The sequence below is a fragment of the Dasypus novemcinctus genome, chromosome 18 (assembly GCF_030445035.2).
Source record: "Dasypus novemcinctus isolate mDasNov1 chromosome 18, mDasNov1.1.hap2, whole genome shotgun sequence".
Classification (NCBI taxonomy): Eukaryota; Metazoa; Chordata; class Mammalia; order Cingulata; family Dasypodidae; genus Dasypus; species Dasypus novemcinctus.
Window position 1 is genome coordinate 36,857,743 of NC_080690.1, and position 16,385 is coordinate 36,874,127.

The window sequence follows — 16,385 nt, forward strand, 5'->3', positions numbered from 1 at the left end:
AGGGTCTTAACACATTGCCCTTTTTATGAGAATATTCTATTCTTTTTTCAGACTGCTCAATAAAAAGGTCAGGTTCTTTCAGAGCTTTACTACCCACCCCCCCAAAAGTGGAATCAAGGTTATTTCAATCCAGAAAGAAAAACAAGACTGCTTAATTAAGTAAGCTAATTAGGCCAGATCCATTCTCCCATTAAAGGAAAAAATAAAGAAAGAAATAGGTTCTGAGAACACTTTGCACTAGGTATGCCTGCTACTTAGGACACCATGTATATTCACTCTGTCTCTGGGGACAGAAAGATGGAGTCCCCCTGGAACAACCAGCCAGAAGACCTAGGCATCAGCTGGAGACACAACTAACTTTTCTCCTTTTTCCTCAACAAAGGGGGAGAAAGGAAAGGGGAGGGGAATCTTCAGCTGTGACTGGCATTCAGGCCACAATCCTCTGTAAGTCTCACATCACTGACTTCACCCAAGGAGCCAAATCTGCTTCATGTACTTCAGATAGCAACAGCACTTCTGCTGCCTATAAAAGTACAACCAAACTTTTTCCTTTGTTCTAGCAAAAGACTTCCGGTGAGAGGAGTAATCCTTTAAAGGTTTCCAGTCCGAAGGTCTCTCCTGGTTTGTATTCCCTCAATCCCCATCCCCCAAAGGAAAAGCTCAATCACATCACAAAGGCATTTCTTGGTTCCAAGCTGTACAGGATCTCAAGGACTCCTGGTGAGGAAAGAAAACTGGTCATCTGAACATCCTTTCCTGGGATCTGTCTGAAGTGTAGACAAGCAGCAAAAATGAATATTAATATGCCCTCCATCATCAAAAGCTATTGCATGCCCAAAGGATGATAAATATTTTAATCAGTTTTCAGCTTGTCTAGCAGAAGTCAGTTTACTCCTCAGGGACTTCCCTACTTCTGTGTCAAAAACCTGTCCAGTCCATGCTTTTTGCCTTATGTAACACTGGAAATTAGTAACCAAAAGTCCAAGTTTTGCTGGAGAACTCATCTAATTTTGTGACTCGATGCTTATCAAGAATAGGAAAATCTAAGACATGAAGAGCGGCAACAATGAAACAAAACACTATGATTCTAAGTTTTAGCAACACTGCTACTCGGGGAAACTAATAACCTACTTACTCCTCTCATTAAGAAAAAAAAGATTCTCTATATTTGTGTAAGTTGTTCAGCAATGACTGCTCAGTCTTCTTGGCTGTAAATGCTAAAGGTATAAAGAGGACATTCTCATGCATCTTGCTGTGTTTATACATATATATATATATTTTTTTTTTCCAAGTTAAAGGTGCTTTGGGGTATTGTTGTGAGGGCTATGTTTGTTTAGAAATAAAACTAACCCAAAAATACTCCTAGTAAGCAGGAGCTAAGATTTTAGGAAAATGTACAGATTTTAAAAGAATTTATTAAGGACCATGCTGATAACATGGGTGAGGAGAAAAGGCAGGATTGGCAAACTGGCTTCATACGAATTCATTACTTTAACAAATATGTGCTGAGCATCTACCATGTTACCAGACGCTGTTCTAGGAGCTGGGGAAATAACTGAATAAAACAGACAAAGCCCTGCCCTTGGGGGGATTATATTAGGTAGACGCAGACAGTCAACAGAGCTATAGCATAATGGAAGGTGGTGGAGAGTGATATGAAGTAAAATAAACCAGGGCAAGGGGCTCTCTAGCATGTGAGAGAGCTTGGCCAGGGATACTCTCTCCAAGGATGTGAGATGGGCAGGGACGGGAATGAAGTGAAACAGTGAGTCATATAAATAACAGGGGGGAAATATTCCAGACAGAGGCAATGGCAAGTGCAAAGACCCTGAGGCAGGTGTGAGCTGAGCTCCTTCTAGTAGAGGGGACGCAGCCTAGGAAGGAAGGATGAAGAAGGAACAGGGTCATTGTAAGGAAGGGGACTTTCTGAATGTGACAGTACGCCACTGGAAGGTTTGGATCAGGGGAGTGAAATGACCTGACGTATTTTAAAAGAACACTCTGCCTGGGGTAGAGGTAGGGTGGTAGAAGCAGAGACGTTGGAGAGGAGGCTATTTCTACAAAGGGGAATTTTATCAAGCAGAGGAGATGGTGCAAAGTGGTCAGATTATGAGTGTATTTTGAAAGAAGAATGGAAAGGATTTGCTGATGCTTTGGATGTGAGGTATGAGAGTGAGATTAGTCAAGAAGATTCTAAGGGTTTAGGCTGGACAATTGGGTGGTACCAATTATTGAACTGTGAACCACTGGAGGAAAGGGTCAGGGATTTAAATATGGGAATCAAGAGTATTACTGGATGCCTGAAGATTGACCACTTTTCCCAACTGCTGTCAGGTGACCCAAGATATGAGACTTCAGTACCAAGAAAATATTAATTTATTACAGGCATGGCATATCTTACCATTTCCATCCTTTAAAAAAATTCACTATTAACTGCATGAAAAGTTCTCAACCTTAAATAGAGTATACAATGCCTTAATACTCCAAAATCGGTTAAAGAACATCGGAGGTATAATTTTGGCTATTTCATAATTGTTCATTTAAATTAATAATATTTAGTAAGAAGACTACATATTACCAAACTACCACCTGCTCCAAAGCAGACATTTCTAAAACATTGGGGCTTAGTTCTGAATACTGCCCTAATATTTTAGATTTTTATTTGAAGGCTAATTTTGTCAATCAATCGAAAACAAGAAGGAGATTATCTATCTGAGATTTTTATACACATCAAGGAAGAAGTCACAATTGAGAGTGTCACAGGAGGTTCCAGATGGGCTGGAACAGAGAAAATTCAAAACAGTCAATCACAATTTACTTGTTAGGAAAAAGATAGTATTAAAATTATCATCCACAAATGATCACAAAGATATTTTGAGGAATACTGAAAAAGCAAGGTATCACCATTTCCTTTGATTTAAAAAAAGGATCATAATTTTATAGATGCTAATAAGGAGGGAGCAGGATGATGGCTATATTAACGTGGATGCTTGGAAATGCGTGTTCTCAGAGTTCTCTGGTAAGTCCACATTTGCCAGTTGGAGCACATTTTTCCATAGAGACATTTGTGCAAAACATGGAAAGATTCCCAGCCCAGCCCGGATAGGTATTTGACTCACAGTGAAGCAGGAACAATACAAGACAAGTGTTGAGCTCCAAACTTTTGGAGTTCTTTTAGCTCTAGGACTGAACTCTGGTCTTAGAGGAAGGAAAATCATATATCCCTCAGAAATTTTGCTTCCTTTTCAAAACTGTAGGATGGCTGACTTTTATATATACACATACACACACACACACACACACACACACACACACTATTGCATTCTTCTAGAACGAGATTCTTCTGGAATATATCAAAGGTATTTTTTTTTTAAGATTTATTTTTTATTTATTTCTTCCCCGCCCCCCCCCCAGTTGTCTGCTCTCTGTGTCCATTCACTGTGTGTTCTTCTGTGACCGCTCTATTCAGCGGCACCGGGAATCCGTGTCTCTTTTTGTTGCATCATCTTGCTGTGTCAGCTCTCCGTGTGTGCAGCGCCATTCCTGAGCAGGCTGCACTTTCTTTCACACTGGGCGGCTCTCCTTATGGGGCACACTCCTTGTGCGAGGGACTCCCCTACGCAGGGAACACCCCTGCGTGGCACAGCACTCCTTGAGCACATCAGCACTGCACATGGGCCAGCCCCACATGAGTCAAGGAGGCCCGGGGTTTGAACCACAGACCTCCTATGTGGTAAGTGGGTGCCCTATCCATTGGGCCAAGTCTGCTTCCCTCAAAGGTATTTATAATTAGGTAAATGACAAAACACGGTTGAATCTAATCTTCCCCCCACCACCAAAAAAAAAAAGAAAAAGAAAAACCTAGAACAAAACAAGGCCTATATTTTATGCTACATCTTGTCCATGGAAAATGGATATTTCTGACATACCCTTGTGACACATCCTGAAATGCTATGATGGTCTGCTGGTCAAAGCAATCCAAAAGAAATTCCAGAAGCAAGCCTGCAATAGCACCCCAGGGAAAAGCAGCAAGAGCCATGCACCTTTACATCAGAATTTCAGTGCGGTTAAATTCTTTAAAACAACAGAATTCATTTTTTAAAAGAATACAGATCCTCTGTGAAATACTAATGTCCAATTAGATAAATATAAAACAAAGAAACAAAGGCTGGCACAGTGTAGCCAAATCCTAAGAAACCAAGGCTAAAATAGAAACCTTGACTGTTCCTTCTGGTTTTTCTCTCCACGCACTCATGAGTTAAGAGAGGTGGCAAGGCTTTCACTTGGCAGTTCCTAGCTCCTGTCATTTTGCTTACCATCTTCAGCCTTTTTAGCCGTGCTCCTATTGTGTGCAGAGCAGAGGTACAGGGGTACAGTGGCTCTTAACACTCCTGGGGTGTAGGAGGCTCATCCTAGTACTTGCTACCAACAAAGCTCAACTCTCAAATGGCTCATGTAAGGGTTAAAAACAGAAAGTCCTACCCGCTGGTTTGCTCTGATGTTCCTGGAGATATTGTCACTGGATGTAACCTCAGTAGAATTCTATTCAACACCTCTGTCTTTAAGTACAAAGCTGTAGGCTGTAGCAGCTTTAAGAAACATAAGTATCCCTTTTTTCTGCTACACAGTATCTGTGTGTGAAATTCTCTAAAGGGGTTTAAGTATTTACCCTGAACACTATCAGACAGTTTCTAAAATTTTCCTTATCCAGTTGCAAAAACACTTCAAAGAGAATCATAAACACAGTCCTTTGTGCTTTTGATGCAAGTCTGTTTTTGAGGCTTAAGCCTGAATTCTCTTGGAATTGTAAATTTTTCCCAAAAAGGGTATACAACACTTTTTTTTAAAATTCATTAGTAAGTCTGCAGCAACTAAGGAAAAAAATGAAAAAATATGTTAGAGAAACCCAGAAGTCAGAACAAGACAAAGGAATAAAAACTTATTAGAAATTAATTGCTAAATTACATGTACCATTTCTCCAGCTATTTTACTCCTTGGTAGAGCAATTCAGCAGTGAGGAATTGGAGTGGGTGGGTGGGGAAGAGAATGGAAAGGACCAACCTTCATTGAACATTTAAAATAACCAAAAAGGTAACCAAGGATTTTAGACAGTTGGAGCTAAAAAGTGACTTTTTTTTTCCCCCACAAATTTCCAGCACTAAACATGTAGGTCTTAAAACTCAGCGCCCATGTACCAACCAGTTGCAGCTTTCAAAAGTATTGGGTCCTAATGACTGTTCCCCAGCCTCCTGTTTGGGTTTATCCTGAGCCACTCAGTATAGCCCCAGTCAAAATAGCGGGAGAGTAGAATTTAAACTTTAATTTAAAACTATCAGACATCCCACAGCAGATTTTAAATATCCTAGGATGTACTGCTCCTAACTCAGAAATCCTAACCCTGAAAAATGACAGCTTTTTAATTAGCAGATGTTACTTAGATTATGCATTAACACTAAAAGGAAGGAGGGAAAATATGTATGTATATTATATTTAATAAATTGGTGGTTTAACCATTAAAACAACCAAAATTTAATATTTATATTCATATCACTCTGCTCTTGACACTCCCCAAAAATCTCCTGAAAGGAAATTTAAAATGAATTTAACTAATCAACAGATACTATAGGACAGGAAATACCAGTGTACTCAGTACATATTTCAGAATATGAAAAAGTAGTCTTGTTCCTCTATTCAGCTAAAATAATTTAATAAAAAGCACTGTGATAATAGCTTCATCAATCTCTCCCAAATCAAACAAACAGCTACTCAGTTCAATCTACAACTGTGTCACCTATCTAGGGAGGAACTCATCTATAAAGCAATGGACAAGCTCCTGGGATGGCTTTCCCAGAAGATTTAGGCAGGCAAAAACAGAAAAAAGGGATGACTCATCTTGAAATTAAACTACTATGACTAACTTGTAAAGGGCAACCTTTACAATCTTAAGTACATTTCCCTCTTAAAACCTTAAAAACAAGCAAATGGTAACATTACTAAATAAAACACCTACTAACATTCCACATTTCTCTGCTCACCTGTGCCAAATTTTAACATAAATGGGTAGAATTAAATGCAGCCTATAGTTTACCTAACATAACTATATGTTGTGTTTTATGCTTTTTCAAAACGAATACATCAAAATAATCCAGTTTTAGCTCCTAGCCACTACAGTCAATCAAGGTTATTAAGGCCAACTGCCATATAAACACACTGCTACCCCAGTACTATGGACTGTCAAGACAGGAAATGCAATTTACAACATTCAAAACGATCAGGATCTACTCATTCTCTTCTAAAAGAAAAAAATAAATAAGCTTAAAGAAATTTCTCTCTAGTCTTAAAATAATCAGTACTTTAAAAAATGTTTACTCTGGAAACTATTCTAGAGTATTTCCACTGGATTATACCAAATTGACTTTTTTTTTTAAGGTCAAAAGGAAATGAATAAATGTCATCAATTTAGAGGACTCACGCCTTTTCTGTATCACTGTGAATTTGATAGTGCTAAAACATTTTTATAGGTAAAATAAATGTCAGTTTTGCGAAGCGTGATACCAGACCCTGGGAGACAAATGGCCTATCCGCTGCATCTCTGGCTACAGCAAGACTTCCTCACCTCACAGGAGATTTCAGCTTTTCATATTTCTCTTTACCCAGAAAGCAAAGCTCATACAGTTTCTTTCAAATGGTAACTCTCTCTTATCCTGAAGAGTCTCCTCATAATACACTAATCTGGGATGAAGGGTACTGCATTGGTTTAAGAAAAAAGAAAATACAAATATTTGAATAGTGTTACAATATTATAATATTTTCCTGAAAAGGAAGCAAAAAGAAGAAAAAAGTTTAGATTAAATTTCTTGGTTAAAAGAAAGGGTTATGTTGCTTTGGGTTTAATGGCTCATAAATTCATGAGGTAATATTCACGGAAAATGTGATATTTTATCAGAATGTCATTCAAATATAAGGTTTATCATTTACATCACAAGAGCATGCACAGAGTAAAACTATCCTCAGGGAGAGAAACGGCAAGAATAAACACTGATAAAAATGGTGCTTGCTGAAACAGGGAATGGGATAGAGAGGCTAGAGGAGTTTCAGAGACAGCTGACTGAACTTTTTGAAATATGTGGCTGGTTATGACATGTGAAGCAATTACCATTACTCAAAGAACAGTGATTTCAAAGCTCATTTTCCATTCTTCTTCTTTATCCTACCTGAGACTACACCTTCCAACCATAAAGTGAAAAAAAAAAACACAAAGACTGAGAGAAATTACAATACAAGTCTCTTCCCTGGTACAAGGGCTGCCAAAGGTTGCTTTACTCATAAGCAAAAGGTGAAAAGTAATGCACATATTGCCTGAGGTTTTTTTTTTAATTTTCTCACCAAAAGAGATCAATGCTGTGTTGCAGAACAGACAAAATGCATTTATTAAAGGAATCTCTCTACACATGAATTTTACAACTCAAAAAGCAGAAAGATAAAGAAGAATTATTAGTCTAAAATGATAATAATATTGAGTAATATATTGCCTGGAAGCAAAGTGAGTACATTCAGAAATCCTTTTAGATTAGTCTAATTCTATAGAATCCAAATGTGCACCAAACACTGCACTTTTTATGTTAAATTGCTGTTGAATTTGTTAACCCACAACTGATTTCCTGTGTTATGGAATCTTGGAGATTATAACTAACTTGAAGCAACAGGGATAATTCTTGACAGTTATAGGTACATTTGTATGCATTTTCCTGAAAGGTTAGAATCTTAGGGCCTCAGACTGGTAGCTCAACATTGCCCCCTACTGTTTGCTGTTGAAAGATGTGAGATGGGTTTGTAGCGTGTAGGAATTTAACACGCCAGGGCCAGTTCCATGTCCAGTACACAAATATCAGATGGCATTGAACTAACAGCACCATAGAACCATGGTCTAATAATTATTCTTTTCTTTCTCTTCCAATAGTAAAAATTAATTATTATGAATTTGTCAAAAGTCACTTTTTAAATGCTTAAATTTAATTTAGATAAAAAGCATCCCTTTTATCTTGACCCAAACTTTCAAACTGCTGATAATGATCACCCCAAGGATGGCTGAGGAGACACTGAGGCCATTGATTTCACCCAGAACACTTAGTAATGCCACAGCAACTGCAAGGAAACTGCTCTAGAAAATTCCTGAGATTGCTGTTCGTCTTAGTAGTTTTCACATAAAAGCTACGAAATAAACAGAAAATATTCCCTCTAACTAATGTGCCACCACCACCAAATGAAAACATTTTAACAAATGAACACTTCTGGTAAGCTCACAATACCAAAGATTTAAAAAAAAAAACAAAACTCTTGACCTAAAAAATTATTTTTTTTTTCAAAACAAGAATTTCTTCCTTATTTGTTCGCCAATCCCAGTCCACAGAGTTGCCTAATTAAAATCCCAAAGCCAATCTCACATCCTAGAGACAAAGTATGGCAAGAGATTCTAACTTATATGTAAATGGACAAAATCAGAATTACAGAAGGCAAAATAAAGCTTCCCTGAGATTGACAATGTCTTTATATATATCCCATAAAAGTGAAGCACATTTACTTATGCTTAATTTAGGAACAGAATGGACACAGCAGACCTAGACCCAGACTCTTAAGTGAAGGTGGCTCAAGCAATTAGGTGCCTCCCTCCCACATCTGAAGTCCTGGGTTCAGTTCCTGGTGCCTCCTAAAAAGAAGACCAGCACACAAGAAGCAGACACAGCAAATGCAAACAATGAGGGGGTAGGGAGAAATAAATAAATAAATAAAATGAATCCTTAAAAAAAAAAAAGGATTATAACATTCCTTCCTCAGAAAAACATATACCCATGAAAAGACATAGTTTAAAGATTTGAGGAGATACCTGGAAAGCAGGGGCTTCTGGATTCTGATCCACATTTTCCAACCAGGGCCTTCAAGGTTTTGACTTGATAGTTCCATTATTATGAAGTAGGAATTAGCAATAGCTCCCCTTATTTGCAGATTAGTTTGTTTTCTAGCACATTTCAAATTCTGTGCAGAGATATTATCTCTAGGTTTAGCAGGTTTTTATCACTTTTCCACTACATTCCAAGTTCAACTGTTTGGTGGTAGAACAGTGAGGCGGTGAAGGGCATGGACCCTACACCCAGCCTTGCTGAGTTCAAATCCCAGCTCCTCCACCCATCAGCTGTGTGGGACCTTGAGGAAGTAACATAAGCCCCTTGTGCTTCAATTTCCTCATGTGAGAAATGAGGACAAAATAATATCTACTTTATGGGGTTGTCATAAAAGTGACATAAGGTATAGAGAAAATGCTTAGAACAGTGGGGGAGCTACTTAATCAATATCATGTGTTTGCGATTATTACTATGATTTAAGTAAGACTTAACTCAAGACTTTCAGGAGGCCTCAGCCTGCCTTCCAGCTACATTTCCTACTACATCCCCCACGTTCCTTGCTCTAGTCACCCTGGGCAGCCATAGTTCTGATCTTGTTCTTACAGTTCCTGGAGCCTTAAGGTCCTCCCCACTCCTGCCCACCCAAGGCCCCTAAAAGCCACATCTGCTGTTTCACAACAGTCCCAACTCCAGTGGTCTGAATTTAATACTTCCTCCTCTGGGAAGTTTTGTACCTCTATTATAGCATTTCATTTTAGCTAACGTAATACCTGGCTATATTCATATCTCTCTCCTTGTTAAACTATTTGAATGTAGACATTAAGAGTACAAGGTTTACAGCCAGACTGCCTGAATTTAAATCTTGTTCTACCACTTACTGTGTAGAACAAGACACTTAATTTCTCTGTGCCTCAGTTTTTACCTCAGTAAATTAAGTTCACAACAGTTTCAACACCTGGTAAGAGTGCTGTAAGAATTTAAAAAGTTAATACAGGGAAAGCCTTTTGGTTAATGTGTATAAAAATGCAAATTAATTTTAGGTATTATTGTTGTGTTATTCTCTCCTCATTACCACTGCCCAGCATATGTCCAACGCAGTGCCTGAAAAGTAGAAAATAGTCAATGTTCACTGAATTGAACTGAGGTTATACCTTGTGAAGAAAAGCATAATTCAATAATATGTAATAATTAAATAGGCATTTACCTATGCAAATAAGGCAGCAGAGGATTCCTATAGCATAGCATCCCAGATTCCCAGACTTCATGTACTTACCACACCTTCCATCTTCTTCCACAGTTCTTCCAGTTGAGTCATGGGTTGACACCACCAATCAGTGCACTTTCTATATCGATTACCTTGAAACCAAAACTGTCTCAGCCACTCAAACTCAACCTGTGGGCCATAAAAAGAAGGTGGTCATTATAGTGCTCTTGTGATGGATAAGTAGGGACAATGATTATGTCACTCAATTCTCCTCCAGTAACTTAACAGCCATGTGGTGACAAAGGTGAGAAAAGCACAGCCTAACCTGCTCCCAATATAACTGGGAATCTCCAGAGCATTTTTGCCAAGACAAGGAAAGGGAAGTCTTAAAGCTGCAGTCCTCTTAGTGAGACAACCCAGCTCAGGCTGGGGTAGGGTTTTCAACCATCTTTATTAGTCAGATGTGAGAAAACTATAAATAAATCAACAACAAATACTGAGATCCTAAAGTGCACAGCAACCTGCACTATATATGATGAGAAAGATATAATCAAACAGAAGTTTTTGTTAAAATCTGATTAAAGACTAGTATTAAAAGGAAAGTACAGATACATATTAAATGATATCTATTATAACTTGCTTAAATTTTTAAAAAAATAACAAATCTACCCATGGGCAGGAAGAGCTGTAGATGATCTCAGCCCACATAACTAAACAACATAAAATTAATTATGGAGACTTACATTAAACCTACAGAGCCATCAAAATGCCATTTTCAACTCATGGCAAATGACAATATATAAAAAGAGTAGCAAAGATTTTTTTAATTATAAAAATTAAATTACAAAAATAATTCATTTTCCTTCCTATGAAACTACTATAGTAAATTTCTATTGTTTGCCTCCTTAGCATTCCTTCTCTTTCTAGGAAAATCTACACTATTTATGTGTTGATTCAGCCCTCACCCCATCTCAGTCCAAGTCTGAGTATAGCTCCAATCTAATACCAGGGGTGGAATGTGTAACCCAGGTTTAAGCCAATCAGCCCCCACACACACATTTTTCTGGTCACAGAACTGGGTTCAGTAGGCCTATGTTTAACGAGGATAAATCTCAAGAGTTTGTCAGAACATACAGGAAGACGATCCAGCAGCCATTTTGCCACCAGAAGGGGAAAACGAATTCAACAAAGTAGAAAGTAGCTATAAGATGTTAAGATAAAAACCAGGTCCTGCTGGTATAAACTGACTCTTGATCAAGCTATTCCTGAAGCCCTTTAACTTGAGACAATTTGAGTTGAGTTTTCTGTCCCTTTCAACTGAAATAATCTAACATGTAGGTGGGAGGGTGATTAAAGCTTTAGAAGGATTAAGAAATTGTTCCTTATATATTCTCTAAGTTTTCTGTTACTCATCTTCAATTTGAAAATATAATTTTGCCATCAAAGCTCAGCTCCATTCACCTCAAAAACTCCTTTCACCTCTGCCCTCTAGAGAAATACAGAGCTCTCACAGCTTAATGCCGGGTCATCTGGCTTTGCTAAAGTAATCATATTTCATATACAGACTCAGAGCTATTATAATCTTCACCTGTTACCACAAAGAATTTTTTTTGTTTATCCATATTGAACTTTCATGAGGCAAACAAAAGCAACTCCTGAAGATTTAACAATGGTGAAAATGGCTCAAATAACTAACCTGAGAACACCAAGTCATATGAAAGGGTTTTAGTTTACATTAACTAAATGTTTGTTTGATATGTAGAAATGATTTCAGTTAAAGCTGTTTAAACAAAACAAAACAAAAAAAAGGAATGTAGACAATATTAAGATAACAGTTGTTAAACCTCATCTGTGATATTAAAAGACAGTGGTTAACAAAAGTAAACTCAAATGCTTTGAAAGGAAAATAAATACAAGTGTAGTTCAACTTCTGTGAAGATACAGGTTTAACAACATATTTATTACCAAGGAAAAAAATGAGACCTTTCTAAAGGATTTCACATGAGATTTGTTCACACTACAGGAATAATAGCCTGTGGGCAAAGGATCAAGGCTATTAGGGAGAGCTAAAAAAAATTGTAAAAGGTTTTCCTATTTGAGGCTGGTTATTTCCATTGAAGAGGACAAAACATATAAGCCCTGGCAACCATGGCATCCCAGGAATAAAACAGATTACCAGAGGTAACTAGTTCATTCAACCTATCAGGGTACATGGTAGCCTGGATTCCAGTAAATTAAAACTTAAAAGCCAGGAGAGGGTCATACCTGGGACTTGATTATCAGATAAGAAAGTAAAGCGCCCTGTCCATTTCAATAAATAATGCCTACATCTTCTTTCTCAGATGCCGAGTTACCTTCTGAGGCAGACAGGCTCATGGTTAATAATCAGGGCTCTAGAATTAGTTCAAAACTGGGCTCCACTAGTGAATAGCTATGTCACCTGTAATATCAGGATAATTAATAACTGCATAGATTTGTGGTGAGGATTAAATAGGTTAATACAGAGAAGCACTGAGGAAAGTACCTAATAGCTAGTACTCAATAATGCTAGTAATTAATTATTCTTTTTATTAAAAAGTTCCTACTTTCCTAACTTAAAAAATTTATCTTAGCGTGTACACATATACACACACACACTAACCATATGCCAGGCACTCACTAGATGCTGGGCATATAAACCAAACAAGGCCCAGAACCTCTTGTTCTCAAGGACCTCACAAGCTTATGAAATTTTCTGCACAGAAAAAACTTTTAACTTCCTTGTCAGTTCATGCCCACCCCCTTCCACTAAGGCCAGTCAGAAAAGTTCAAATACCGAGGACGGACTCCCAACGGTTTTATTCATGAGTTTGAAGTATTGCCCTTGAGATACAATCTTTGTGGGCATCAAATCCATTGGCACACATTTTATTCAACTCTATAAACTGACTTTTTCATTTCAATGTTGTGGGTAAAAATATGACAGGATTTTAATCAAATGCCACTCTCACCAGTTCCCCTGTTGCCAAGAGAAGTAGTCGGCTCCTTTCTTAAAATTAATTAAGGAAGGAAAAAAATATTTCCAACTGCTTGATTCAGAGCTTGAGATTTTTAAAAAAAAAAAAAGGTTGCTCATTTCCCACCCCCACCCCCAACCTCTGGGGATTAGGAAAGAAAGCTGCAGGATGGACAATGTACAAAAACCAAAGGGCCAGGATGCAGCATGGAACTGAAGCCCTATGACTTCAGGGCTGAAAAAACTCAAAGCCTACCCTTATTGACTGGCTGCTAAAGTCCTAAACAAGGCAGGAGTAGGGTCTTCACGCCACCTCCAGGGAGGCTCACAGCTAACAGCTAGCAGAAATAAGAGACACACTGTCAGGAGGGCAGCAGGGGAGCTGAGGCCCAGGAACACTCCATGGGTGATGCAGATTCCCTGGAGGCACAAACATCAGGGAAAGAGCAAGGAGGAGCTCTCTCTAGGTTCTCTCAAACTCCCTTATTTTGGACATACACTTAATGAAAATTCAGAATTATCTAATCCTTTGAGCAATTGCAATGCCTGGGTTAAATAATACCCACAGGCATCAGGAGGCTTACTGACAGCCCACAGGCCCTGCAGGCTCTTTTTTATTTTTTTTAAGATTTATTTTTTAAATTTATTTCTCTCCCATTGCCCGCTCCCCGCCCCCCCTTCCCCCCAAGTTGTCTGTTCTCTGTGTCCATTCACTGTGTGTTCTTTCTTCTGTGTCCACTTGTATTCTTGTCAGTGGCACCCGGAATCTGTGTCTCATTTTTGTTGCATCACCTTGTTGCGTCAGCTCTCCATGTGTGCAGCGCCAGTCCTGGGTAGGCTGCACTTTTTTTTGCGCTGGGCAGCTCTCCTTACGGGGTGCACTCTTGCGCATGGGACTCCAATACGTGAGGTACACCCCTGTGTGGTAGAGCACTCCTTGCGTGCATCAGTACCTGCATGTGGGCCAGCTCATCACACAGGTCAGGAGGCCCTGGGTTTGAACTGTGGACTTCCCATGTGGTAGGTGGACGTCCTATTTGTTGGGCCAAATCTGCTTCCCCCTGCAGGCTCTTGAAGGGCCTTCTCAATCATCACAGAAAAATCCAAATGCATTCATGATAGTTTTACTTTCACAGATGTGACCCAGAAAACCATCTCTACAATCTTCTACTTCACCTGCCTTCTCCATGGACTACTCACAAGAGTATTCAAATAAGAAAAGCTTTTCTCCAACAAAGTGCCTTAAAAAAGCTTGAAGGAGAAGAAAAAACACAATCTACCCACCCACCTGAGCACATAGGCACCCACCCATGGGGAACAAAGCTTGCAAGATTCCCAAATCCTATTTCTGAACCACCACATCACCACATGGTTATAAATCATGTCCATCACACCTACAGGTAAGCAAATGTCACCTACTTTTCTTCTGCCAAGTTAGTGTGGGCTCTCAACTTGGTCAGCCCACACAATTCCCTAATGAGATATGTGAACATGTCCATTGGGGTTAATGTCTCACTGAAATGAATGAAGTAAGCTACTTAACTGGGAAAGAAAATAGACCAAGGAGAGATGCTAAGATCCAGTCTACAAAAAGATATTTCATGAAGGCCCTTTCATAGCAGCTCTTAGGAAGACACAGGTCTGATCAGAACAAATGAGAACCATACAATGCCATCAAAAAGTATATTTTTCTAGAGGAAATCTAGGTGAAGTGACTGTATTTCACATTTTACTATCTTTAAGAAGGAAATCAGAGTACTTAATAACACAGGAAGATTCTGCTTACAGTTGAACTAAATTCCTTACTAAGCATATTAAATTGAAAAAAAATCCCCAAAAGTTACTCCCCCAAATCCCCAAATTGCCTAGTTAGAAATCTTCTAAGACAAAGAAAAGAAGCCACATCTAAACCCATACAGACTGAAAACTTACACATGTAAAACCGAGGGCTTCATCCTATAATTAGTCCAGTAAAGACATGTGGCTTTTAAGAAAGAGGAAAACAAACAACAAGAAATGGGGGTAACTCTTATGGGCATTTGTGCTTTCATTTAACAACAGAACACAGTAGACAGTGAGCATGCAAGCGCGCGATCCCAGGCCAACTTGTGTGGCAAAATAATACTATCTGACAATATGTCCTGACATATGGAATTGATTCTTAAAGTAAGGAGATAACTTTGAAGAATCAAAGATTGGGGTTATGGAAAAGACTGGCATATAGGCTCTTTAGCTCCAAGAGCTCTCTCTATTCAACCTTAGGCTAGCCTCACGGGTTAAGGTTTCTGAGACACCCCATCCCACCTCCACAATATATACATTGTCAAAAACAGCCAGCTACTTCCTGAAGCAGACAGATTCAGGTGACAATATTCTATTGTTGTGATTTTACAGATATCTCATGCCCCCTCCAACTGATGATAGCAAAACATCATGATCAGTCACAGAGGAAGGCTATACAGGACAGGAAAAACAGTATTCCATACACATGTTGAAGAAGACACTCATTCAGCCATCCTGACTCCTAAAAGTGAAAGGATTTTAGAGAAGGAAATAACTACATTATGAGGTAAGACTTTCTATACCACAAATATGGAGAAAGACACAGCTTTGCTACAAGAAATAATTCTGCGAGGTCATCAGGTCCATAAACACCTGTCTTTCCTTAGGTTTTAACTATGAGCAATGTCCCCAGCAGGGACTGGTGGGAGAAAAAGTGGGATACTTAACAAGCACAATGAAGGGGGGAAAAATCAGCCCCTGGTTCAATTTAGCAGTAGAAGTCGTTATTATTCCCCCTGAAGGGGGGACCCCCTTCTGCCCAAACCTTTCAATGGCTCTCCACTTCCCTCAGAGCAAAAAAGGAAAGCCCATGTCCAAGCACCTACAGTGTGCTGCCCCCGTACACCAACACCATCTCTGTGACCTCATCTCCTACTATGATACTTGTGACCTTGCGCCCTCCCTCCAATCATACTGGCCCTCCTTAACTGTGCCGTGAACACCAGGTGTCCTCCCACCTCACAGCCTTTGCAGTGGCTGCTCCCTCTGCTTGAAACACTCTTCCCCAAATAGCTACATGACTCATTCCCTCATCCTTCAAGCCTCTGCTCAAAAGACATTTTCTAAATGGGGATGTACTCTAATTCTCTCAATGTCCATTATCTTGCTCTGTTTGTTTGTGATACCTAACTTCTAACATACTATGTAATTATCAGTATATTATTTATTATTTACTGTTGTCTCTCTCCACTAGAGTATCTGTCTTATTTACCAACATATTCTA

General features: G+C 38.9%; 1 protein-coding gene across 1 annotated transcript in view; it reads right to left on the reverse strand.

Annotated features, from left to right (window-relative positions):
• Positions 1–16,385, reverse strand: part of FTO (FTO alpha-ketoglutarate dependent dioxygenase) — a 405,189-nt gene that overhangs the window by 214,980 nt on the left and 173,824 nt on the right. The window contains exon 7 of the mRNA XM_058280010.2: positions 10,174–10,293. Coding sequence (XP_058135993.1) covers positions 10,174–10,293 — 120 coding nt within the window. The remainder of the gene's footprint in view (positions 1–10,173; positions 10,294–16,385) is intronic.